General features: G+C 47.8%; 2 protein-coding genes across 4 annotated transcripts in view; both read right to left on the bottom strand.

Annotated features, from left to right (window-relative positions):
• Positions 1 to 24152, bottom strand: part of Slc22a15 (solute carrier family 22 member 15) — a 139430-nt gene that overhangs the window by 31559 nt on the left and 83719 nt on the right. The window lies entirely within an intron of this gene.
• On the bottom strand, positions 1601 to 23297 carry Mab21l3 (mab-21 like 3). 2 transcript variants are annotated; one of them, XM_051198734.1, is made up of 7 exons: positions 23106 to 23297; positions 22233 to 22481; positions 13528 to 13668; positions 10290 to 10581; positions 6886 to 7064; positions 6102 to 6296; positions 1601 to 2180 (listed from the first exon to the last, which is right to left on the bottom strand). In XM_051198734.1, exons 2-7 carry the CDS (start codon positions 22479 to 22481, stop codon positions 1947 to 1949), a joined length of 1290 nt encoding a protein of 429 aa, XP_051054691.1. In that variant the 5' UTR covers positions 23106 to 23297; the 3' UTR covers positions 1601 to 1946. The 2 variants fall into 2 exon arrangements, with proteins under 2 accessions (XP_051054691.1, XP_051054689.1); XM_051198732.1 differs by lacking the exon at positions 23106 to 23297 and adding an exon at positions 22750 to 22770.

Raw genomic sequence — 24152 nt, forward strand, 5'->3', positions numbered from 1 at the left:
TGGTTTTTGTGAATCAGACATTATATGTCTGTCAAAATGCCTTCAAAATGTTCATGTTGATGTCTATGGATTGTTCTGATGTCAGCAGTAGCTGGAGAAGTTTCTGTTTGCAGTGGTCATCAGTGACTGCATAGACTCATAACTGCCCATCGTGCTGGGAAGCAGTGGCTACTGAATGCTCAGCCTTAAATGGGACGTCTTTGTCACCCCTTGCAAGGCTTGAGAAGTGTCATGGGATGGGGAAAAAAAACAAGAGCTGATGTTAGTGATGGAGCGTTGTGAACTGCTACTTCAGCTACAACATGACAATTGTACCCTAGATTGGGCTCATGGGTACTCCGTTATGGACAGTAAATTCTCAAAGGTCCCCTCTCCTCATGAGGATTTATAGGCAGGTAGTGGTTGTTGGGGGTCTAGAGGAGCATTTTCAGTGGTGTAACCACTAAAGGAGCCCATCCTCCTGCAACTAGTCCCTTCCCCACGTTCCTGGATGGAACCCTTACTAAAGTCATTGGTTTATGCACATTCACACTCAAAATTTCATACATGCATCAAAAATCACAAGGAACCAATCATTATGTATAATTCATATATACTAATAAAAAATAGAGCCAGCCTGGGCAACTTAGTGAGATCCAGCCTCAAAATAAAGTCAATCTAGCTCATTGGCAGGGTGCATGCTCTGCATGCCAAAGGCCTCAGGTTCAATCCTTGGCACACAGGCTTCTCCAAAGCCCCCCAAACCAGTGGTTGTGTTTGTAGACATATCGCCTTGTTGAGTGTATTTGTTATTGGAGAATGTTCAAAGGTCACAAAGGATATCCCAGAGTTAAGAAGCATTACGAAAATGACAAGAGAAGCCATTCTAAGAGCACCTGGAACCCAGACAGCATGCAGATATGTGATGCTCTGGGCCTCAGTACCCTTCAGAATGGAGAGGTGCAGAAGCCACTGAGTCCCTCCTGGTGATGTCACCAGAGCATCATCTGACATGTGCTTATTGGAGGTAAATTATGCACCTTTGGTCCCAGAACACAGTAATACCTATTCCTCCCAGCTTTCCACAGCCAGAGACCCATGCCTATCCAGCCCAGCCTGCCTGAGGTCACCATTCTGGCCCCTTATAGCTGAATGTTCCCCTTTGGGATCTCTTGGTGACCTTATTCTAACAGACTTCCTTCTTTGTGTAGTGATGGAGTCCACCGATCTGCTGGCCACTTCTGGTCTTCTCCATGGAGCACATCTTGTTCTCTCCTGTATTCTCAATACCTAGCGAGTGCTTATGTGTCTGCAAGTGAGTGAACGGACTGAGCTAAGGAAGACATCCAGACACGGATGTGAGTCCATGCAAGACCAAGAATGGAGCTTGTTCCTGAAGTGGAAGCCAAGTTCTAGCCTTGACCGTGGCAGAGAGGACTGTGACTAGAGTCGGGTGACAGGCAGAGCCCCAGCTGCACCCTTCTCTTGGATTTGCACTAAACCCTCACGGTGACTCTATACAGTTGAGAGAACATCAGAACAGCTCATGAGCGGGGATTGCTGGCCACTGCTTGGAGCTGAAGGACAGAGAGTAGTGGGGAAAGCCCAGGCACTGGGTAGGCTGTCTGTCAGTATGTGGGTCCTGGTCCAGCCAGCCTGAGTAGTCTCCAATGGCAGGCTAGTATCTGGCCTGTCCAGAGCCCATCTCCATTCCCCTTGGCAGACAGTAAGAATCTGAGCAAGGAACATCAGTCACTTGGGGAAGCTACAGGACAGCTGTCCCCAGGAGAGGTAGGGAAGGTGAAATGCTCACATGGCCTGGGGCAGGAGCATTTGCCTTTGATGAGGGAGCTGCTGGCCTGCTTTGGTGGCTTCTCTGTTAGCATAGGGTCCTGGCAGCTGGCAGAGGAACCACCCTGAGAAGGAGGTCAGTAGACAGGAATGGAGCAAGGGCTCCCTGGGCCACCTCAAGGCAGTGTGACCTGTGGGTTCTTTAGGAAGAAGGCCACTTTCTGGGCTACGGCATCCAGCTCATTTGGGTTGGCTGACTGAAGGAGGTTGCTCTTTGGAACAAAATAATGCTTCAGGAAGTGCTGGCTCACACATCTGTGCAGCTTCCTGACCAGGCGCAAGAGAGCCTGATGGAAGACCTGCCAATCCTTGAGGTGCGGGTATTTCTCACAAGTCCAGAAGAGCACGGTCTGTGGATGAAAGACGGTGGGAACAAAATGAGTTTTCATGGCTCTGGGAGGAGGAGCAAGGCACCCTGGGAAAACTGGATTCATTAGGAACTCATGATCCATTGCCTCACCCGGGCCTGGGGCTTGCCTAGCTGACTCACACCCCCAGTTATTCTCTCTTCCTCTGCCACCTTGACCATCAACACCATCAACACTCCCGGTGAGTCATACCCTGCTCCAAGTAGGGGCCTTCTGCCTCCTAGCACACAGGGAACAGGGAAGCTCTCATCTCCTGGACCAGAGAGATCTGCCAACATGGCAGTCCCCTCATTTCCTCTCTGCATCCACCCCTCTCTCACAGGCCTCTGCTTCTACCTCCCTATAGGATCGCTGAAGGTGGATGGGCTCTCCCTTGGCAGCCACCCCTTTTCCCCCAAGCCCAGGCACCCTGCTAAATTCCTCTCCTCTCACTCATTCCCTGCCTCCATCCACTCCAGTGAGCCTTCTGCCATTAATTCTGAATGCTGCTCTCCTAGGCTCAAGATCTCCAAGCATCAAATGGCAGGGCCAGCCTTTTTCAGCCTCTCATCTCCTCACCTTTCCATGGATCACACAGTTGGCCACACCCTGCCTCTCTAACTATTGCTCTTCTGGCCTCTAGACAACTGCTCCTCCAAGCTTTCTCCTCAATCCCAGCTACTCCTCTGTTCTACACCCAGCAGTGTCTGCTTTGCCTTGCAGATTCGAAGGACACCCCCGCCCCCTCCCGCCCCTCCCACCCCGCTTCTGCTCTTGCCCCTCCCCTGCCTGGTGCTCAGTGCACAGCTTCCTTCACAGGACTCACACAGCACCTTCTCCAGCCCAGACAATGCTACTGACCTGCTTAGTGGGGAGTATTGGAAAGTTAACCTCCGTTCCAACATGCCCAGACTGAACTCCTGGCCTTTCCCACAAACCTGCTCTGCCTCTAGACCTGCTTAGCCGGCTAGCTGTGCCAGATACAACCTGGGGCAGCATTCGCTCTGTCGCTCACAACCCAACTGTCTAACCTGCCTGTGCCTATTCCGACTACCAGCCACTCCGTAGGGTTGGGATTTTTGTTTTCTTTGTTTTGTTTGTTTGCTTTTAAAGTATAAATCTTCATTATTATTTTTTAAATCTAAGTAACAGTTTCTCTCACTCTTGGTTAGCTAAGATACAAAACAGAGTCTCACTATGTAGCCCTGGCTGGCCTCATAGCCACAGATATCCTCCTGTATTTGCCTCATGAGTGCTGGGCTTCAAGATGAATGCTACCACACCTGGCTAAGGATATAATTCTTAACATTTCTGTGCGGTTTGGTCCCTGCCTTGTTTGCCAGCCTTTTGACCTACAGACACAGGTGTCAAGAACAGTACGGAACTACCTCAGGTACCAACAATGGATGGCCAGGGTACATGGGGCATAAATACTCAATGGAGACCGTTCATCCAGAAAGAATAAAACCCTGTCTTCTACAGTAAAATGGCTGGAAGCAAAATGGAAGGACATGTGTTAAGTAAAATGAGCCAGGCACAGAAGACAGACTCTGCATGTTCCTTCTCACTCATGGTAACTAAAAGATGAAGTTGATCTGAACATGGTGTGTGACGACTGGGAATTGGGAAAGGGGTGGGGTAAAGCGGGGTAGGGCAAAGGGAGGTAGGTTGGACATGATTGGTCCACCGTCTACACATATATAAAAATGTCACACCAAACCTAATTAGTATATGCAATTACCCACAGCAATCAAAAATAAGATTATCAAATTTGAAGGAATGTATATTTGAAGTCCTGGATGAATGAAGAACACTTGCTGCTCATTCAGACGTCTTGAGTTCAATTCCCAGTACCCTTTTAGGCAGCTCACAATGGCCTGTAACTCCAGCTCAAGAGGATCTTATGCCCTCTTCTGGCCTTCTCAGGTACCTGCACATACATGGCATATACTCACATAGACACACACATACACACACACACAGAAATAAAAAATAATAATACCCTTTGAGATGGTAAAAAGTGGATAATCTCTCCAACTAAAGTGGACCTAGGAAAACTGGGGGAGGGGGTAGAGAGGAAGGAGGGAGGTAGGTAGAGAAGGGAAGAAGGAACACAGAGAGAGAGAGAGAGAGAGAGAGAGAGAGAGAGAGAGAGAGAATGAACAGAGAGAGAGAGAGAGAGAGAGAGAGAGAGAGAGAGAGAATGAAACTGACCACATATCTCACCAGATACAAAATCACTTCAAAATGGATCATGGAGTTAAAATGTAAGGCATGAAATTATGCAACTAGAGAAAGCAGAGACAAGGCTTCATGTTGTTATCAATAACAGGCGGATTTTTCAGAGAAGACCTAAGAGCACAGGCAACACAAGGGGAAAATATATGCGTGTGAACACATTGAACTCAGAGGCATCTGTCTATACCGCAGATTGGTCGCCAGGGTGAGGTAGAGTATGAGGGGTTGCTCGCAAGCTGTATTCCTAATGGTGTTAATATTCAGAATACAAACAGAACTCAACAGCAAAAGAACAAGAACCACCATGAAAAATGGATAAATGGGAGAGAATGCCATTTCTCCAAAGAAACCGCACAGACAACAAGTATATAAGTCACAGTCTTCAGGGAAATGCTGGGCAAGACCACAGTGAGTATATAAGTCACAGTCTTCAGGGAAATGCTGGGCAAGACCACAGTGAGTATATAAGTCACAGTCTTCAGGGAAATGCTGGGCAAGACCACAGTGAGTATATAAGTCACAGTCTTCAGGGAAATGCTGGGCAAGACCACAGTGAGACACCACACCCAGGCTGTTGTTAAGAAGGCAAAAATAAGCCAGTTGTTGGTGGCCATGCCTTTAATCCCAGCACTCGGGAGGCAGAAGCAGGTGGATCTCTGAGCTGGAGGCCAGCAGGGTCTACAAGGGTGAGTTCCAGGACAACTAGGGCTACACAGAGAAACCCTGTCTCAAAAAAAAAAAAAAAAAAAAAAAAAAAAAAAAAAAAAAAGACAAAAATGGACCAAAATAAGAAGACAGTAAGGATGGGGGCACTCATAAATTAGTAAAGCTTTATGGAAAGTAGATGGGAGGTTCCTACAAAATTTAAAATTTGGGTATGCACACCAAGGGAATGAAATTAGAATATTAAAGAGATAAGACACTCTGGTTATTGCAGTATTATTCACAATAGCCAAGAAAAAAGTGATCAACCTAGGTGTCCATCAAGAAAAGAGGAGAGAAAATGTGGTATGCCTACACGGTGAACTGGGATCCTGCCATGGGCAATGATGTGGGGGAGCTTATGCTGAGTGAGAGAAGGAAGAGGGTGGAAGACAAACACTTCGGGCTCCCAGTCACATGTGCCCTGATACGGTGGGGTCCACAGAAGCAGGAGTCAGGAAGGGAAGGGGGAGGGGCAGAGGAAGCTTGTGAGGTAATACAGAAAACCACTGCAGGGACGCGGTTAAGCACCAGTCAGTACAGCAGGGTGCAACTGACAGCGATTCTTTCTGTTTTGAAATAACTAAAGCAGCTCAAAGGCTCCCAACACGAAGATGAAGATGGGATAAACATTTGAGGGGACATGTCGTCACCCTGGCTTTACGTGGCAAATGCTCTGTGTGTCTCAAATCATTATTCTGCACCTCACACATGTATGCAATACAAGGTGTTAATGTTGCATTAAAAAAAAAGGGAGGAGAGAGTGGGGGAGGGGAGGGAAGAAAGCAGAGTCACTGTCACCCCTGGCAGGTGTATGACATACAGCTGGGGTTTTTTATGTCGCCCTAAGCAGAAATGCATGCTGTGTGGGTTTCATGCTGTGGGGTTGAAAACAGTTCCCACGGCCCCATCCTGATCCCATCACACATGGGGACCCACCTAGAGACGGTTGCCCTGACTCCTCTGGCCACACCCCACACTCACCTGCAGGTGGTGGGTGGTGATGACTGGCCTCTTCCCTGGACACCACACATCCTCCTTCAGCTGCCTCAGGACCTGAAAGCACCGCCTGCGGCAGCCCCCATCCTCATCCAACTGCTCAAAAAGCACCTTTTCCGCCTGGGGGAAACTCAGCTGCCAGTGATAGCTGGACCGGGCCACCAAGCTGAACCCAAATGACTGAAAAAGAAGAAAGGAATGGAAAAATGAGAAACACGATGCTGGCTAAAGTAGAGAGCAGTCCACATAGAGACTGCAGCACATGGTATGTCTAGTTGATGGAATATTATTCAGCCAACGAAAAGGGTCAAATCCAGCCATTCACAGGAATATGAATGGAATTAGAGTATCGTGTGTAAAGAGCTGCAAGGCAGAAAAAGCCAAACGCGTACTGAATATTCTCACTCGCATGCGGATGGCAGAACGTGGAAGCCTGAAGGGCAGTGTGGTAAGACATAAGCATCTTGAGTACAGGCAGAGAGCAGGGGTGGCTCAGGGCTCAGCTGTCGGAGCCCCGGAGGACCTAGGCTTCACCTAGGTCCCTGGGAACTGCCCCACACTCATTCCGCAGGCCCAGGGGTTCTGATAAGAAAGCTGCATTTCTGACAAGCTTGTAGGTGATGCTGCCACTGGGGGCATGAGGGGCATGCACATTGGGACAGCGGCTCTAAGGAACCCTGTTTCCCCAGTAAGCTGTTACATGGTCAGTAGTGAGACTAGCAAAACTGTTAGCACTGTACAGAATGAGCCCCCACCTGATCACCCATACCTTGATGCACTCCACTCTCTCTGCGGAAGGCCACCGCTTCAAGCACCTAGGCCACTGGGCTTTCTCGGACCAGGCCGTGGGGATCTCCACAGTGGGGGCCAGCTCCAGTTCCACCGGGCCAGTGGACGTTTCTATGGCAACCCAAACAGCAGCTCGGTTTGCTAGCACAGTGACCTTATCTAATGGGAAACAACCAGAGAGACATTTGGTAAGAGAACGCCTTTGCTTCCCATAGCATCAGGGTGAGGGCAGGAATCATCGAGCAGATGCTCTGGGCAACTGTCAGTGAACTGTCACACAGTGTCAGCTCTATTGACACCAGACAGGACAATCAGCCACTGTTACAGCCTTGCCAGGAAAGCTCATGGTCAGTGGGTCTTTCTTTTTTCTCTCCACTCCTCCAAAGCTTTTCAGCACACGTGTTCTCTCTCTCTCTCTCTCTCTCTCTCTCTCTCTCTCTCTCTCTCTGTCCCTCTCTCTCTCTCACTCTGTGTGTGTGTGTGTGTGTGTGTGTGTGTGTGTGTATGTGTGTGTGTGTGTTGCAGGAGATACACATCACAATACCTCTGGGCTATAATCCCAGGCTAGAGGGTTTCCATTTTAAAAGATAGGTTCAAAGGAAGGGAAGACACGCCAAAGGGGGAAAGAACGCCGTTGGCTGTTGTGAGATGGAACTAACACTTCTTTGTCCGGCTTTGTTCCTCCTGAGCACCTTCACTCTGGTTTGGGAGGGAAGGCGGGCAAGAATAAGGACAGTAAGGACAGAGCATTTCACTCTGGTGTCAGAATTTTGCCCAAGGGTGGCCCTGACCTCACTCTCACTCAGGTCCCTTCCAGGGGAGTCCTACTAACCTGTTTTTCATCTGAATCTGTCTCGTGAATGGCGCTTGCTTCTACCATCCATATTGGGAGCCAGATTCACCCAGTTATCATCCTAAATTCATCTGATCATGAAACCCCGCCCCCCCCCCAGAGCATGTTACAGCTGAGCTGGAAATGGTCAGGTAAGAATGAGAGATTTCCCATTACTTCATTTTCCATGCAGGAAATAAGTGTGTGTGGTGAGGTTTCTGGTTCACAAGCCAGCCTGCCCTCGTTGACAAAGGGCACCTCTTTTAAAAGCAACATATACACTTGTATGTATGTATTTGTGCACCTGTGTGATTTCATGTTCATCCCATGAATGCAGCAGCCTGCAGGGACACGAAGAGAGCAGCAGAGCCCCTGGAACTGGAGTAACAGACAGGATGCTGGGAACTGAACCCAGGTCCTCTACAAGATCAGCAAGTGTCCCTAGCCACTGAGCAACCCCTCCAGATAAGGAGGATCTGTCATTTCACTTGTCCTTTCTTAGGAGAAAATGGGAGCTTTCCACTGTGTTTGGCTGCCCAGAGGAATGCATGCTATTCTGAGCTAGAAAGAACAGCTGACGGCTAACTATATTGTACCAGAGCGGCCTTGACAAGGCTAGAATGCGGAGTATTGCTTCAGTTTTCTTTAATGAAACCTCCTCCCAGGTCTGGCCCAGCTTGACTCACCCACACCTCCTTTCCCTAGCAGACCATCTCCAAGTGTTAGGAGTGATTGCACTTGAAGCTCATCTGACTGGCCCACACCTGCTTCTGCAGAAGCTGGTGGCTCTGGTGTGTGACCCTCAGTGACTTAATCTGTCTCAGAAAAGATTTTATTTTTGACAAGGTCTCCTATACCCCAGGCTGGCCTTGAACTTTCCAACCAGCAGAAGATGACCTTGAATTTCTGATCCTCCCATCTCTACCTGGCAGAGTACAGGGATTAGAGGTGTGCACCAACATGTCTGATATATGCAGTGCTGAGGATCAGATCCAGGGTGTTATACATGCCAGACAAATATTCTACCAACTAATCTGCATGCTACCCCAGCCTCAAATGCTCACAAGAATTGAATATCCACACAAGTACTTCCTATAAAGTAAACATCTTTGAGCTATGACCAGGATGGAGACTTAAGGAGCTGTTCTGTCCAGACAAGCAAACATTTACAAATGTATCACTCGACACTGAGTTCTGCAGTCTGTGTGATTTTCTTAACACCTGTGTGCCTGTGTATGCCTCACTCAGCCAAGGCTGTGCAGTGTGCTGGACAAAGGTCCCATCATTTACTGGGCCATTTTTCTTGCACATCATTTAGATTTCTTTCCCTCTAGTTGGTTATTACTATTTTCAAACCCAGAACAGAGGATATTCTTGGCCGTATTTCTTTGTGTGTTTGCAAAAGTTTCTTTGTCAAATTGCCAAGTAAGCACATCATAAAAAATAGTGGAAAAATGGCCCCTTTAAAAATGAAACACTGAGTTTTGCTCCCAAGAACAACATGACCCACCCTCTACACCTGGCAGGAGCATATTTCTCACGTGTCATATAGCTGCTAATCTGCTAGGCCTTTTAACACGTTTTTATTGTCATTGGGATTCTTTGTCATTGTGGTTTTAGACTTACTTTAATTATAAGGTGTGTGTGACTATATGTCACACAGGCATGCAGGTACCCAGGGAGGTCAGCAGTAGGTGTCAGATTCCCCTGGAGCTGGAGTTACAAGGGCTTGTGAGTTTCCTGAGGTGGATTCTAGGAAACGAACTCAGGTCCTTTGCAAGCACAGCCATCGCTCTTAACCACTGTGCACTTCCCTGGTCCCGACTGTTGACTGTTTCATTTGACAAGACAGGCTTTCACTCTGTAACCCAGGCTCTCCTCAAAAATGAAGTAATCCTCCTGCCTCTGCTTTTTCAGTGCTGGAATTACAAGTATGCAGGAGCTACCATGCGTGGCAATCTGCTAGAATTTTTAACATTTTAAAAATCTACATTTTCCTTTTCAAAATCTTGTATATTCTTCCCCCCAAGATTTCTGTTTCTGTTGTTGGTCTTTCTTTTCTGTTTTGCTTTGTGTATCATTATTTCTGTTGAACAGCTCATCTTTTTTTCCTTCCTGGTTTATAACCACTTCTGTAATTAAGAGATTTAGTCGGTTTTTCCACATGTGCACATGTGTGCATTTATGCATGTACATATGTCACCCTGTACTGTGGCTTCTTGTGTATGCAGTTATGGAGGTCAGCGGGTCTGAACACTGTGGGGCTTCTGCTGTAGTGGGTTGGTGCTTTTCAAGCATGTGGTCTCTACATCCTGTGTTCAACCAGATCTCCATGCTGCACAGAAATGTGCTGATAATCAAGGTCTTGGACAGGGGTGTGGGAGACAGATTTGCAGTTGAGGTTTGGGAAGGGCACAAAACCCACAGCCTGAGGTGTGTGTGTCAGGCGTGTAATTTCTAAGTCTCAGAAGGGTGTCCTGAGGATGAACCCCTGCCGCAATGCAAAAGGTGACTGGGTACCACGCCCCTGTGCCTTCCTTTGATCAGCTCACCTGAGAGGTGGCAGGTTCTCACTGCACTTTCTACCAGCGCCCGGAACACCTGGAGGACTTTGGCAGGCACGATGTCCCCCTCTATGTTCACATCTGCTTGGTGCCACTGCCACAGGGTCTTCATGAACTGCTCAGTCTCCAGCCACTGCTGCAAGCCCTCAGGGTCCCGCAAAGGGCAGGTGAGCTTGGTACCCTGCAGGTTGTAGTACCGCCAGCGCTGTGTCCTGGCCCCCTTGTATCCCGCAAGGCCTTTCAGTGGGATGGTGATGTGGAACAGGCTGGGGGCCAAAACCTGGGGTTAGAAGAGGAGAGAGAGAAGCTTAGTTCACACACGGGGAGGTGACAGGTAGAGGGGTGCTGATCTGTCCAGCCAGTGACCACTCAACCCTCAGCAATGTGATGAGGTGTGCAGAAAGGAGACCAAGAGGTTGCTGAGAAGTCAATTTTTTTGATTTGCCACTAACCCATTTGAGGCTGTGGCAGACAGAGTGACTCAAGAGTTCTGGGTTTTGTGAGGCCGCAAGTTAAGTATGAAGAAAACCCAGAGCCCTGAATGAACTTGAAGTCTAGGGGAGAAGAAAGGGAAGGGAATATATTCACTCACACACACACACACACACACACACACACACACACACACACACCGGTCTCTGGATGTACCTCTTCCTTCCCTTTGACAGCACTTCCCCAGTAAGCAACCCAAGGCTCAGGGGGGCTTGCAGATCACCCCAGGAACAGTGCCATCAAGCGGAAGAATGGAAATTTTCATTGGAATTGGTAGCTTCTTCTCTACCCTGGACTCATTCTGCATCAAGAGTGGCCGTCCTGGGACAGCTGAGTGCTATGATGTGCAGGAGGAGGTGACAGAACTTTGAAGTGCCACCCTTTCTGCTTGCCTGTCCCAATGACCCAGGGTCAGTGTGAATGACTAACCCTTGCAGAATCAAAGGTGAAATGAAAGCCTGTCTGTCTGGACAATGTGAGCCATTGAGTTGATTCTGGCTTTAATAGAAAAATGGACCTGAATCCACCCACATCCACTCTCTGGGAACCAGTTAAGCAGTGGCCAGGAAGAAAGCATACACAGCAGACTTACAATGCAAAGGACACAATAAACCCATTGGCAATGCAAATCTGCCAGAGGGACCCTGAACTCTGGCTGTGCTGAAGCAACTTACTGCACCCTCTTTGTTCATTCAGCCACATCTTCTCTGGAGAAAGTTATGGGAAGTCCAACCATAGTGAACTTTTGTCCCTGGGGTGGGCAGTGATCGATTCAGCTGACTCTGCCTCACTTTCAGAGAACATTTGGTGGTTGAGATGATGGTACCATATGATGATTAGTGTCTGGAGGTTGGATTAAATAGTGGGGGACAGACACCTGAACTACAAGTGAATCCACTTGCACATGAGTTCAAGGGTGCAATGGTGGAGCTGGGCAGATAGCTCTGATCATATGGCTCTGGTTATACACACACAAGACCCTGAGTTCTGATCACTAGCACCCACAAAACTCATGCCAGTAATCACAGCACAGCGGAGGCAGAGGCAGGAGGATCCCCAGGACTTGTTGACTATCCAGTATTATGGAATCCATGAGCTCTAGGTCAGGGAGAGGCCCTGTCTCAAAACATAAGGTGGGAGCCACTGAGGAAGAAGCCAATGTTGACTTCCGGCTTCCGTTAGCACAGCCACACTCCTGAAAGCCTGCATCCCCCAACAGCATCAAGTAAAACCTAAAACCACAAATGGTGGTCAATAAATACTTACCAAGTTTAGTTCAAAATAAAAACTAAAGCCATTTTATGTGTTCTTCCCCCTCTTCCCGCTCCCTCCCCCCTTCCTCCCTCCCTCTCCGCATTCCTTCCCTCTCTCTTCTTCCCTCCCTCTCTCCCTCCATCCCTTCCTCCCTCTTTCTTTCCTTCCTTCACAGGGTTTCCTGTATCCCAGACTGGTCTCAGACTTGATGTGGCTCTGAGGTTTGCATAAAAGAATTCCCCCTTAGGCTCATGTATTTACGCCTGGTTCCAGTTGGTGGCGCTGTTCGGGGAGGTAGTGTGGAGGGTAGTGTGGAGGAAGGATGCCAATGGGAGCCGACTCCACCTCCAGTTCACTGATTCATGTTTGTGGTTGAAGATGATCCCTGCTCCTGCTGCGCCACACACACAGCTTGCTGCCACATTCCCGCCATGATAATAAGCTCAAAAGAATTATTATTTCCATGGTTTGCTTTGGTTACAGTATTTTATCATAGCAACAGTAAACTAAAACAGCAAACTAACACAGAAACCAAAGGTGACCATGCTCATGTCATCCTCCTGCCTCCACTTCCCAAGTGCCAAGATCACAGCTGTGCTGGGGATCAAACCCAGGGCTTGGTGCATGCAAGGCAAGCACTTTACCAATTGAGCCACATCTCCAACCCTATTTTAAAGCTTAATATACAGAACAACACAGGACATATTTTGAGCTATCACTCTAGCTGGGACCATAGCAGGGAATTTTTTTTGGTTCAATGATGTGGTGTTTCTCTCTCTAGTCCTGGGGCTGTATCTGCCTTGTTGAGGCTGGTCGGGAGAGGAAGAGGTGGGCAAGCGTTCTAAAATGACAGGATCAAAGTAAGTTTTACGATCTTTATCCTAGAATAAATTTCTCTGCCTCAAAACCCACAAGTCTTTGAACCTTGTGAGTGGACCCTGTATCCACCAGCCTGGGATGCGCTGGGCTGGTTCTGAGAGCCCATGCTCATTCTTCATAGTCTGAATGTGCACACACACACTAGATACTGGGAATGAAGTGACCAGTACTCATGGTCCCTAAAATCAAGGCTCTTTAAGACTGGTAGGAAAAGAGACCATGTGAAACTAATGCAAAGTGAAGGAGGTTTGTCTACAGGAAAACAGAAAGGTGAGGGTTAAGTTCCCGTTTCAGTGGAGATGAGTGTGCAGTCCTGCCTACAGGCTCACAGGGGGTCTGAGGGAGATCACTGCTGACTACCACCATGCATTGGCCCTGGTGGTTATACTCAGTGGGATCCCTCAGCAGAGAGGGGCTACACTGCACTCCTACGGTCCCTCTTGCTTCCCCAGGCCTGTACCCCAGAGACTGCCGCCTGGAAGAGCTGCTGTACTATGGGCCTGTTCTATGTTCTCAGTGGAACAAACACCTCTCACACATGGAGTTCCTCCCATCCAAGGGGTTGGATGCTCCATGGAGCACTCCAGAGAGACCTGCTTACCTTAATGCTGTCATTGTGCGTGTCAGAGGCAGGCACGGCTTGGAATCGACTGTCCTGGAGGCTGATCTCTGTGGTCAAATGGTGAATGACTTTCTGCACCTCCTCCACTCTCTGAGAAATCTGCTGGCGCCTCAGGTCCACCTGGGTGTGAGGGGATCAGCAAATCAGGGCCTGAGGCGCCTGCACAGGTGACAAGGCACAGTGGAGGCTGACCCAAGTTCAAGGCAAAAATCTTGCTTCCCAGGACTCCAAGGAAGATGAGCTGCTTAGGTCTGACTGAACAAATTGACACTTGCTTTCTCTGAGAAAGGTAGAGTTGCCCAGTTTTTATCTAGGACTTAACCTGATCAGAGGCTGGGGACATAACAGCAATCAAAGCAACAGCAAGGTGGAGGGCACTGTGACAGACACCTGTAATCCCAGCGTGCTGGAGGTAAAGGCAGGAGGATCTGAAGTTCAGGACCAGCCCTAGCTCTACAGTGAGTTCAAGGCCAGCATGGGCCACACAAGTCCCTATCTCAAAAAATGTATCAACAGATCAGACAGATATACAGTCCCTCTGGTTGAAAACACCTGGCTGTGCATGCAGACTGTAATGCCATACATACCAGTTTTGAAAAGTGCCATAAGGGATACTAGGTTAGGATAAGGCCAGTGGATAAGGTGTGGCTATTTCAGATAGGAAAGTCAGAGAAGGTGACGTTTGAGTTAAGTCACAGAGAGAGCTCTGAAAAGCACATTCCAAAACTACTCAAAACAGCCAGATAAGACAATCCCAAGTCAAAGCCATTCAAACGATGCTAAGTCAACCTTAACTCCAGGCACCTGAAGACTCCTACATAATCATTCTGTACAGAGACAGAATGCAAGGCTCAGAACACACCTATCTGCACAGGTTTCATCGCCCATCAGCTCAGTGATAAGTATTTGTTTAGCATTCATTGTATGCAGAGTACAGCTTCATGCTGGGTCACAGGAACAAAGCAGATAGACATTGACTCTGCACTTACAGCACTGGGAAAACCATATGAAAGAAAGAGAACACACACTTTGGGACTCCAATGCAGGAAGTGTGGGGTGCTGCTGGATACAGTAGAGAAGGCATCCCTATCTGCATGCAGAGATGTCTTTGATATGTACAATTCCATATACCAAGTACTGCTTTGGAAAACAGCCTTGTCCTATCCAAATGCCCAACACTATACTGAGTAGCAAGAAACAAAAATGAGGCCCCTAATGCTACGGACCCGAGAATCTCATTGAAAACATCAAATATACAAAGCAGTCTTTTTGAAGCCCATGTATCCTGCTTGACCGTGAATATAGCAGTGGTATCTGAAGTGTAACAGTTTGCTTAGCCACTCCTTCATTTCTATCCCTGTAATGCTCAACCTAGTATATTCGCCATGGTTAAGCCATGGGTCACGGGGCTGAGGGACCCTCTTTGAATGGCTGTGTGAAAGGAAGAAGGTGATCTCAGAAAAGCAGGAAGTTCAAGATGCCAAAAATAAAGAGCAGTGCTTTTGGAAACCTTTGGTTAAAGGTGCCCACAGATAGGACTTCCGCTGTGTTTGAGTCAACTCCATTTGGCCCGTTACTGAATGTCTACTTCTTGCTGGACTGTGTACTTCATGGCCAAAGATTTACAGACAGATGGACAAAATAAGATGGGTTAAAATTGTCACAGTTCAGTGCTTGGGAAAGACATACATTGGATGCTGCGGATGCCTAGCAAAAGGACAACTGTCTAAACTGGAGGGCAAGGGTCCTTCCTGGAGGCAGAAGGCCAGGCTAGAGGGAGTCAGCCAGGAGCTAGGGATGTGGCTCCGGCAGAGTGGATGCTTGCTTAACATGCATGAAGAAGCCCTGGCTTCCACCTCCACCAGTACAGAAACTGAGCACGTTGTGCATGCCAAAGTCTTGGTGCCTCAGAGGGAGATGCAGGAAGATCATTTGTGGTTTCTCAGCAAGTCCTGGGACACGTGGGACCTTGTCTCAATGTGTGTATGTGAGGTGGCAGGTCCTGAAAACAAAGGTTGAGGCCAGGGCCCCCCCAAGTGTCTGCAGAGTTTCCCAGCCAGAGCAGGGGAGTAGATGGGGCAGAATCGTGAGGACAAAAGGTCCCCACTTCTCAAGAAGCTTGACCATGGAAGCAAACAGATTAGGCGAAACCAGCAGGGCCGGCAGCAGGCTCTCTGAGACTGACACACGGGCTTAGGCGTGTTTAAACATGGAGGGAAGTGTCAGTCAGTGCTGGACCATGGGGCTCGTGCACTGAGGGGGATTTCCCAGAAGGAAAGTGTCATGCAAACCCTCAAGAACCCAGCACCACATTGCCTCAGAGGGAAAGAAGAGCAGGAGGGAGAGGGGGAAGGGAGGGGGCAGTGGGAATTGGAGAGATTTCCTGCTTGGAGTCTATTCTCTACACAGGGTAGGAGATAAGGCAATATGCAACATAAAGCCTGAGAGGTGGCAGGTGCCAGACTCCAGGTAACAGGCTAGACCAGCTTCCTAAGGGATGAGGGATGAGGGATGAGGGATGGCTTGGGTACTTGTGTAAAGATGGGAGGATGGAGTTGTAGCTATGGTGAGGCCCATGGGGCTGTGGGGTATGAGTGGGTTCAGTTGTGAGAGAGTCTGAAGCACCACTTAGCCTCCCAGGTCAGGCCGAGGTGTTTGGTCTGGGATGTGCTAGGCAAGAGACAGAGGGGTGGAAGCTAGGTGGGGTTTTGTCATTGAGTTGGATTTTCCAGCCTAGGATAGCAGGCATATAGCCAGCCTGGTAGACTACAGGGCATTGAACGGAGATGAATCTGCTAAATGAATGTAGTGAGGGAAATTATGTAGCATCATTACAAGTACTGCATTAAAGAAGCCACGCAGGATGTTCTGACTAGGTTGGACACTGTCGTCAGAGTGGCTAGGAGGAGGTGCCATTGAGTAGCTAAGTTTTCAGAAGGCATGGAGGGTTGGGGCTAGTCATCCCAAACTCCTCAAATATTTACGTTTATGGATATGATTCCACAGACATTGAATGTGAAAACCCCAATGGACACATAGGCTCACTCACATTAATAAGCTGCGTCCTAATTTGCTTTCTATTGCTATGATAAAATACGGGTGAAAAACTTGGAGGCGTATACATTTCAATCATGTTCACACACCAGGGAAGACATGACAGGAACCTGCAAGCAGGAACTCAAGCAGAGGCCAAGGAGTAATGCTGCTTACTGCCTTGTTCTCCTCTGCTTGCTCAGCTTTCTTTCTTATACAACCCCAGCCGCTGTGGGCTGCACCCTCCCACAGCAATCACCAATCAAGACTTGCCTACAAGCCAATCTGATGGAGGCATTTTCTCAATCGATGTCCCCTCTTCAAAATGACTCTAACTTGCCAGGCATTGTGGCACATGCCTTTAATCCCAGCACTTAGGAGGCAGAGGCAGGAAGATCTCTGAATTCGAGGCCAGCCTGGTGTACAGAGTGAGTTCCAGAGCAGCCAGGGCTATGCAGAGACATCTTGTCTGGAAAAATCAAACAATAGCAACAAGACTCAAACTTCTGTCAAGTTGACAAAAACTAACCCGGACACCAAGATCCATTAGTATTGGCACTGGGGTGCGGTGTAGGGAACAGCCTTCTTGAGAACAAAAATTCTTCATTGCGAGTGAACTTGACCACAGGCTGGACAGTGACTGAGCAGAACAAGACTGTGCACACCCTGGAAGGTACCCATAATCACTCTCATTATCCGGGTGCTTAGCTCATCGTCCTTGTGTGATCTGATCTGCAGACATGGCTGCCTGGAAGCTAAGACTACAAAGTCTTTTCTCTGTCACTTCTTACTCTTGGGTGCCTTAAACTCAGCATCTTAGAATTATTCCTGCTTCAGAAATTATCTTATCTGGTGTTACTGAACAGAATAGCAGAGCAGCAGGTGGCTCTCTTCTGTCACACTGGCAATTAGAAGTAGACCACATGCACGGGGGTTTCCCGTGTTTTCCAGCATTCCCTGCCCCTGCCCCTTATCTTCTTCCTGGACCTAGAAAAGCCTTTCAGTCTGGAGTCAGGGCCCATGAAACAGTGAGTCTAGAGCTGCTACTGACTGTTCTTGCATCTTACAAGCTTACTAGGTAAAAGCAGGACACTGATGCAGGTGTAGAGCAGAGCCCCAGGCAGGTCTGTCCCCATAGGGCCTAGGTTGCTGAAGTTGGGTACAACTTTTGTCAGGTGACATCTGCCCACTACCACCACATTACTGACCATGTGTGACAGGCTTTTACAACTACAGCAACACCAAGGGATCTACAGCCTCCAAATGTTCTATGCTGGAGTTCCCAGGCCTGGTCTCATATCCCAACCTAGACCTTCATGCCCCCCTTGACTACTGCCCTCCACTTATCGTGACTGAACCCAGAGAAACAGAACAAGATGATTCAACCTCTGGGTGAGGAAATGCAGAGCTGTGGCCTGTGGTGGATTGCAGAGTGATTTTGGTAAGAGATGCATGCTTTTCCACAAGTGCAGTCCCCTCCAAGCCCAATCCCAGAATCCCTTTCCTTTATAGTCTCTCAAATGTCAACAGGGCAGCAATACAGTCTCATCACCAAATGAATTTCAGGCAAAGAAAAGCTTGAAAGGGGAAATGGGATAATTGAAGAAAATAGACTCAAAACAAAACCTAATCCGAGAGCTTGATCTTGGGGCCTAACCAAGTTTCTCCTACCTCCTCTGCTGATAAACCCAACAAAAAAACAAAAAAAAAAAAAAAAAAAAAAAAAAAAAGGTCCATTCCATTCTCTTTTTCAGGGGCTGCATGCTGCATTATCGGGTGTAGCAGAGCCCAGGCTGAACTAAGCCACATTGAATCAACCAGGTAAACAAGGCCGGATGCTCCAAGGTCACATGGGGCAGCAGATGACGCCTTCATGCCATAGCTTTGCCCAGGGCCTCCCTCTCTCCTGGTGTGTCTACGTGCCTGCACACATGTCCCTGTCTCATCCAAGGCTCCCTCCCCTCTTTCCCAGCCAGAGCCTCTGGGTTATTGTTGACCCACAAGTCATTTGCTGCTATTAATAGTTCAGGTTTGTGAATAATTTACTGTTTCAAATATAAATTATTGGGAATCCAAGATTGTTCCCTGTAACAACACTATGCTGACTCACGGGTGTCGCAATCTTCTTCCTCAAACTCCTTGGAGGGGCAATTGAGCAGCATTCGGGAAAAGTTGTACGGGCCTGGCTGCACCTAGAATAGGGTGCTTACATACATGAGCATCACCCAGGTGGAGGACAGGGTGGAAAAAGTGGCTAAGAACCTCCTTCCAGACAACAGAAAGTTGGGCTGCTAATCTTAGAATTGCTTTAAGTCCAATAATGAATGAAAACATAACACATACCTTCCCAGAAACAGACACAGGGGAAACAGTGGGCCTTCTCTGCTCAATTCTATGAGGAGTGCCTGGACCACCTGGTATTTGCAGCAGTTCCAAATGCTGCAGCAGCAGCAGCCATACTGTGGAGCTGGAGTTACTCAGTCCTCCAGGGTACCAGGTACTCTGTATGAACAGGGCTACCCGAGTCTCTTTTACCATCATATTTGTTGATGGCTCCCATTTTATAGATGGAGAATTTGAGGCTCAGGAGGCAACTTGCACCAGAGTTACTGAGTTACAGACAGGCCATATTTTCTACCTCAGATCCTGCTTCCCTAAAAGAAAGGGTAGCTGAATACAAAACTCCAGTCAAATGGGGTGGGTGGAGAAACTGGGTTTCCTCCTGTTCTTTTTTTCTTCATTTATGGAAACCATACACATCCTCCAAGCTCTCATCTCCATTCCTCTTTCTGTGGACCACTTCTCACATCAGAGCCAAGGCCCTTCCTTTCACTCTGCAAGGCTTTCCATTGCAGCCCTGGGGTCTGTTGTGCATTGCTGCTAGTACTCCGTGACTGTACACAGGATGTCCCCTTCTTCCTGAGGAGTTAAGAACAATCTGCAGGTGTGGCCAGCCATCCCTCGGACATGTATGGCATTTCTTTCCCATTTAGCAGACCACGTCTCAAGTCTTCAGCTCCCCCAAACCACAGAGCAGGATTTGACATAAAGTGGGGGCTTTGTGTGTATGTATGAGACAGAGGAATTTAGGAGAGGAGATATGACCTCTGAGCCCAACCAGCTATGCTGAAACCTCAGTACCTTCACCGTAAAAGCCACTGGACTCCAGCTAAGTCTTTTCATCTCTACAAACTTCTTCCTCTATAGAAGTGGAGAGGGGAGGATAGAAAAGGAGTGGGAAAAAATGTAACTCAATAAAAACAAGTTAATTAAAAAAAAAAATGGAACTCAGGGCGTTGGTTGCACACGCCTTTAATCCCAGCAGTCGGGAGGCAGAGGCAGGTGGAGCTCTGTGAGTTCAAGTCCAGCCTGGTCTACAGAGCAAGTTCCAGGGCAGGCTCCAAAGCCACACAGAGAAACCCTGTCTGAAAAAAAAACAAAACAAAAACAAACAAACAAAACAACAAACCCCCAAAAATAACAACAACAGAAAACCAAAACCAAACAAACAAAAAACAAAAGAAATGGAGGTTGGCTGATGGCTACATTAAATACCTGTCAGCACCTTTCACAGTGTGTTTCCTTATCTTTAGGGATTCAGACCACATCTGTGCAAGATACTCTGGGACTAAGAAAGGAAAGGAATGCATCCAGGACACAGTTGTTACCTCTAAGAAGGTGGAAGGAATTAAACCTTCACAGGCTGTTAAGTCAGCACCCAAAGCCGTGCTAGGAGGAGCCAGGGAACAATCAGTTAACAGTATCAGCTCCAGAGTTCCCAGGGTGACAAAAGTGTTCTCTGCCCAGGTGTTAGGGGAACCTTTAAGCCAACCCTGAGCTTCGTGAGAAGGATTAAAACAACAACAAAAACCCTAGGCCTGAAGTCTGTTTAAGACATAGCTTTTACAGGACAGATATGGACATTGGCCCACCTTCAGGGACAAGAGACAGATCGAGGAGGGCTCTGCCAGACTGGGGGCATGGTACTCCAGCCTCTGGGAACTGGCTGGCACACATTCTAACAAACACTCAGCCCGGGATCTCCAGGCCAGACACCGGACCTGTTCTTGCCATGTATCCTGATTCTTTTCATCCCCACAGGACACAGAAATCCAGAGTCTTATGCAAAGTGTCCATATTTTGAAATGTCTGTGAAAGAAAACTTTAGAAAATGCTCTGTAGACCAAACAGACTATGCTCGAGCCCAGGCTGTACAACATCAGGAATACCATTTACCATTTTTGCTGGTGGAAATGCCCACAGACAGGTGAAATCATTTGAATGCCAAGCTAAGAAAATTGGAATACTGTTTTTCCAGAAAACACAGGACCCCAGGAAGGTGTCAGTCAATTGCCTGCGTGTAGGGGAGTGATAGGAAGTCACTGTGTTCACATTGTTTTTTATATATGTAGATTTTCCCTTGATGGTTTTGTCTAAAAAGCACACTCCTGTCTCATTGTGATAACAATCTTTACTCTGTTTACACATAAAGGCATGAAAGCCAGAGACCAGTCCCCACCTCTCAGCTTAAATCTTTTCGTTTAAACATTAACTGCATGCCTTAGAAACCTCACAAGTAAGTCCAACAATGGAACATCTTAAACTGAATAATAGTTAAGGTCCCTACAAAGTCTAACATCTAAAGAGCCTAAGATTAAAATTAGCCCCTTTCTCTTCCTCCCTTCCTTTCTCTCTCTTTCCCTCTCTCTCTCCTTCCTTCCTTCCTCCCTTCCTTCCTTTCTTTCTTTCCCCCTTTTCCTTGAGACAAGGTCTCTCTATGAAGTCCAAACTGGCCAGGAACCTACTCTGTAGTCCTGGCTGGCCTCAAACTCACAGAGGTCTGCTTGCCTCTGTCTCCTGAGTACTGGGATTAAAAGTGTGTACCACCATGCCCAGCTCATAAAAGAAATGATATCTTTTAAAGATGCATGTTTTATTTTATGTGTATGGGTGTTTTGTCTGCATGCATGTCTGTGCACCACATGTGTGCTTGGTACCCATGGAGAACAAAAGAGGTTGTTAGATTCCCCTAGAAGAGATGGCACAGATGGTTGGGAGACAGCTGTGGATGCTGGAAATCAAACCTGGGTCCCCTGGGACTGGGACTGCAGCTAATGTTCTTACACACTGAAGTATCTCTCCAGTTCCCAAATAATATCTTTTAAAACTATCAGTTCTGCAGTCTGTAAAAACCTTTGTCTTACGTTCATTTGCTTCTTTTTTTTATTTTTTTGAGGCAAGGTCTCATGTAGCCCAGGATACCTTCAACTTCTGACCCCCCCCCCCACTTCCTCCACCTCTCAAAAGTTGGCATCACAGGTATGTGTCACTGTGCCTGTGCCTGGATGGTCATTTCCCAGTAACCCCATTCAGACCCTCATTTTATGGAAAAAAAAGTCTGAGGCTAGGGTAGACTAACTGGCCACATGAGTGGCAGCAATGGATGGGCCAGAGGTCTGTTCTGGATTTTGTGCCCAGCATTCTTCTGTGCACTGGAACCTCAGAGAAAAGACCTGGCTGTGTAAACTTCCTCAACATGCTGTGCTCCTGAGAACCATCTTACAATCTCCCGAAGCAGGGGAATCCTTCTAGGCCAATGTTAGTGGGGTAAAGGGAAGAGGGCGTGCCCAGGAAAGGTGGGCCTGGCTCACCTTACTCAGCAAGCAATCTTGTAAGTCTCCCTCTGGAAGAGACCTCATGGCTTCTTGGTCAATCCCCAGGATAGCAGCAACCTTCTGTTTCTTTTCACGATGGAGGACAAAGCTGGTGGGTAGCTTTCCCAGCAGTGTTACTCTCTGGATGAAACTTCTCTGGAATTGTGAGCAGGGACCAGAGACTTGGCCTCTTCTCACCTGCTCACTGCAGTTTTCCTTTCCAACTTGAGAGAATCCGTCTGCCATCTTTCAGGGAAATACAGAAAGATTCAAAAGGAGACTTGATGGAAATGCATTGCAGCCCACCTGATGTTACCTGATGTTGGTTTATCCTGTCTTTTTTATTCTCTTGTCCTGACTCCAGGTGCACCTTGGTGCCTCGTATCTTTACATCTCTTTGTCCTTATTCTGTTGACAGTAAATATCCCTAGCCCTTCCATCCAGAAAATTCTACAATTCATTTACTTCCTTACCAGTAAACAAGAAATTGCAAACAAGCCCCTTGGTTTCTCACCATCATGCCCAGCACAAGCCTTATCAGTCAGATGAGGGCCAGAATCAGCCTTTGGAAAGGCATGAGCTCACAATATACTCGTGAATTCAGAGGCAAGCTTAAACACACACACACACACACACACACACACACACACAGAGAGAGAGAGAGAGAGAGAGAGAGAGAGAGAGAGAGAGAGAAGCGGACACAGAGACAGGCTGACACACAGAGACAGAGAGACACAGGCACACACACATACACACACACACACACACAGAGAGAGAGAGAGAGAGAGAGAGAGAGAGAGAGAGAGACTTACAAACAGGCACATACATGCAGAGAGAAGTAGGGCAGAGTCCTGCCTCTTGCCTGCTGACCTTAGAATGTGATTTCCTTGTCCCACTTGATGGCCGACAATCAAAATAAAATCAGTATAAACAGGCCCCTTAAGAGTCTAGGACACATCTAATTTTACCAGTAAAACTCATCCTAGACAGCAGCTCAGAGAGAAAGTTCCCAGTCTGACTGGCTGGGGATAGTTTTAGTAGAGGGGAAAAACAAAACAAAACAAAACAAAAAAAAAAAAAAAAAAAAAAAAAAAAACAGCAGCCTGAGAAAGCTGGTTAAGTATCCCGGTCTCCTCTCTGTGATCCGAAGGACTGACAGCCCAGCTCACATCTGAGCAAGGCTCCAGGCAGACAGCTCCCCAAACCAACCTCTTCAATGCAGCTAGCAGCCAATCCAGCCTTTCCACTCTCTCTGGTGGCCCCGAATTTGCATATCCTCCCAGACAGCTCCAGGTGAGCCACATCAGACCCCACCCACCTCCTTCTCCTAGGTGTTCAGCTGTCTTGTCTAGGCTCCATCTGCCAATCCAGGACTTTTATACCAGTCCTGAACAACTAGAGCTTCCTCGAGGAACCTCAGAATCCCCTCCAAACTTCCTTGATTTTTCCACCCGCTGTACTGTGTTATGGAAATCCCCTTCTTTTTAGAGCACCTGCTCTCAGATGGTCCAGAATCTTCTTCCCCTTGGCTTCTGTTCCCCTGCTCAACACTCCAATTGACCACATGAGTTTTTCACAAATGAAACAAAAGCCTCTTCCCCATGAACTGCCTTTTGGAATTCTCTCTCCACGTCACTCTGAGAGGCACTGAAGTCCACATTTCGCCCACATACTTTTGGTTTTGCCCTTGGCTTCTGCTTTTGCTGGAATTGTTACCTCACAGCCTTTCCTGATAACATCAAAGCTGCCCTGGGTTTCTGGAATCAAACACTCAAACAGCATCATTGTCACTCTGATGCCCACCCATCTCAGTTACTTCGGTACTGCAGATTAAAATGTTGTATCCGGAAACTTCTCTTGCTCCAAGTTGGGAAGATTTTTGCCAGGTCTGAAGAGGGAAACCAGATAATTGCACTT

This window comes from Phodopus roborovskii, unplaced genomic scaffold, assembly GCF_943737965.1.
Source record: "Phodopus roborovskii unplaced genomic scaffold, PHOROB, whole genome shotgun sequence".
Lineage (NCBI taxonomy): Eukaryota > Metazoa > Chordata > Mammalia > Rodentia > Cricetidae > Phodopus > Phodopus roborovskii.

Bases quoted from the DNA above. Each gene is read 5' to 3' on its own strand.
- Mab21l3 (XM_051198732.1), bottom strand. The intron at 13,669-22,232 runs GTGAGCCAGGCC...CCTCACACCCAG, and splicing joins AAGATTGCTTGCTGAGTAAG to GTGGACCTGAGGCGCCAGCA. The intron at 2,181-6,101 runs GTGAGTGTGGGG...TTTCATCCACAG, and splicing joins TCACCACCCACCACCTGCAG to ACCGTGCTCTTCTGGACTTG.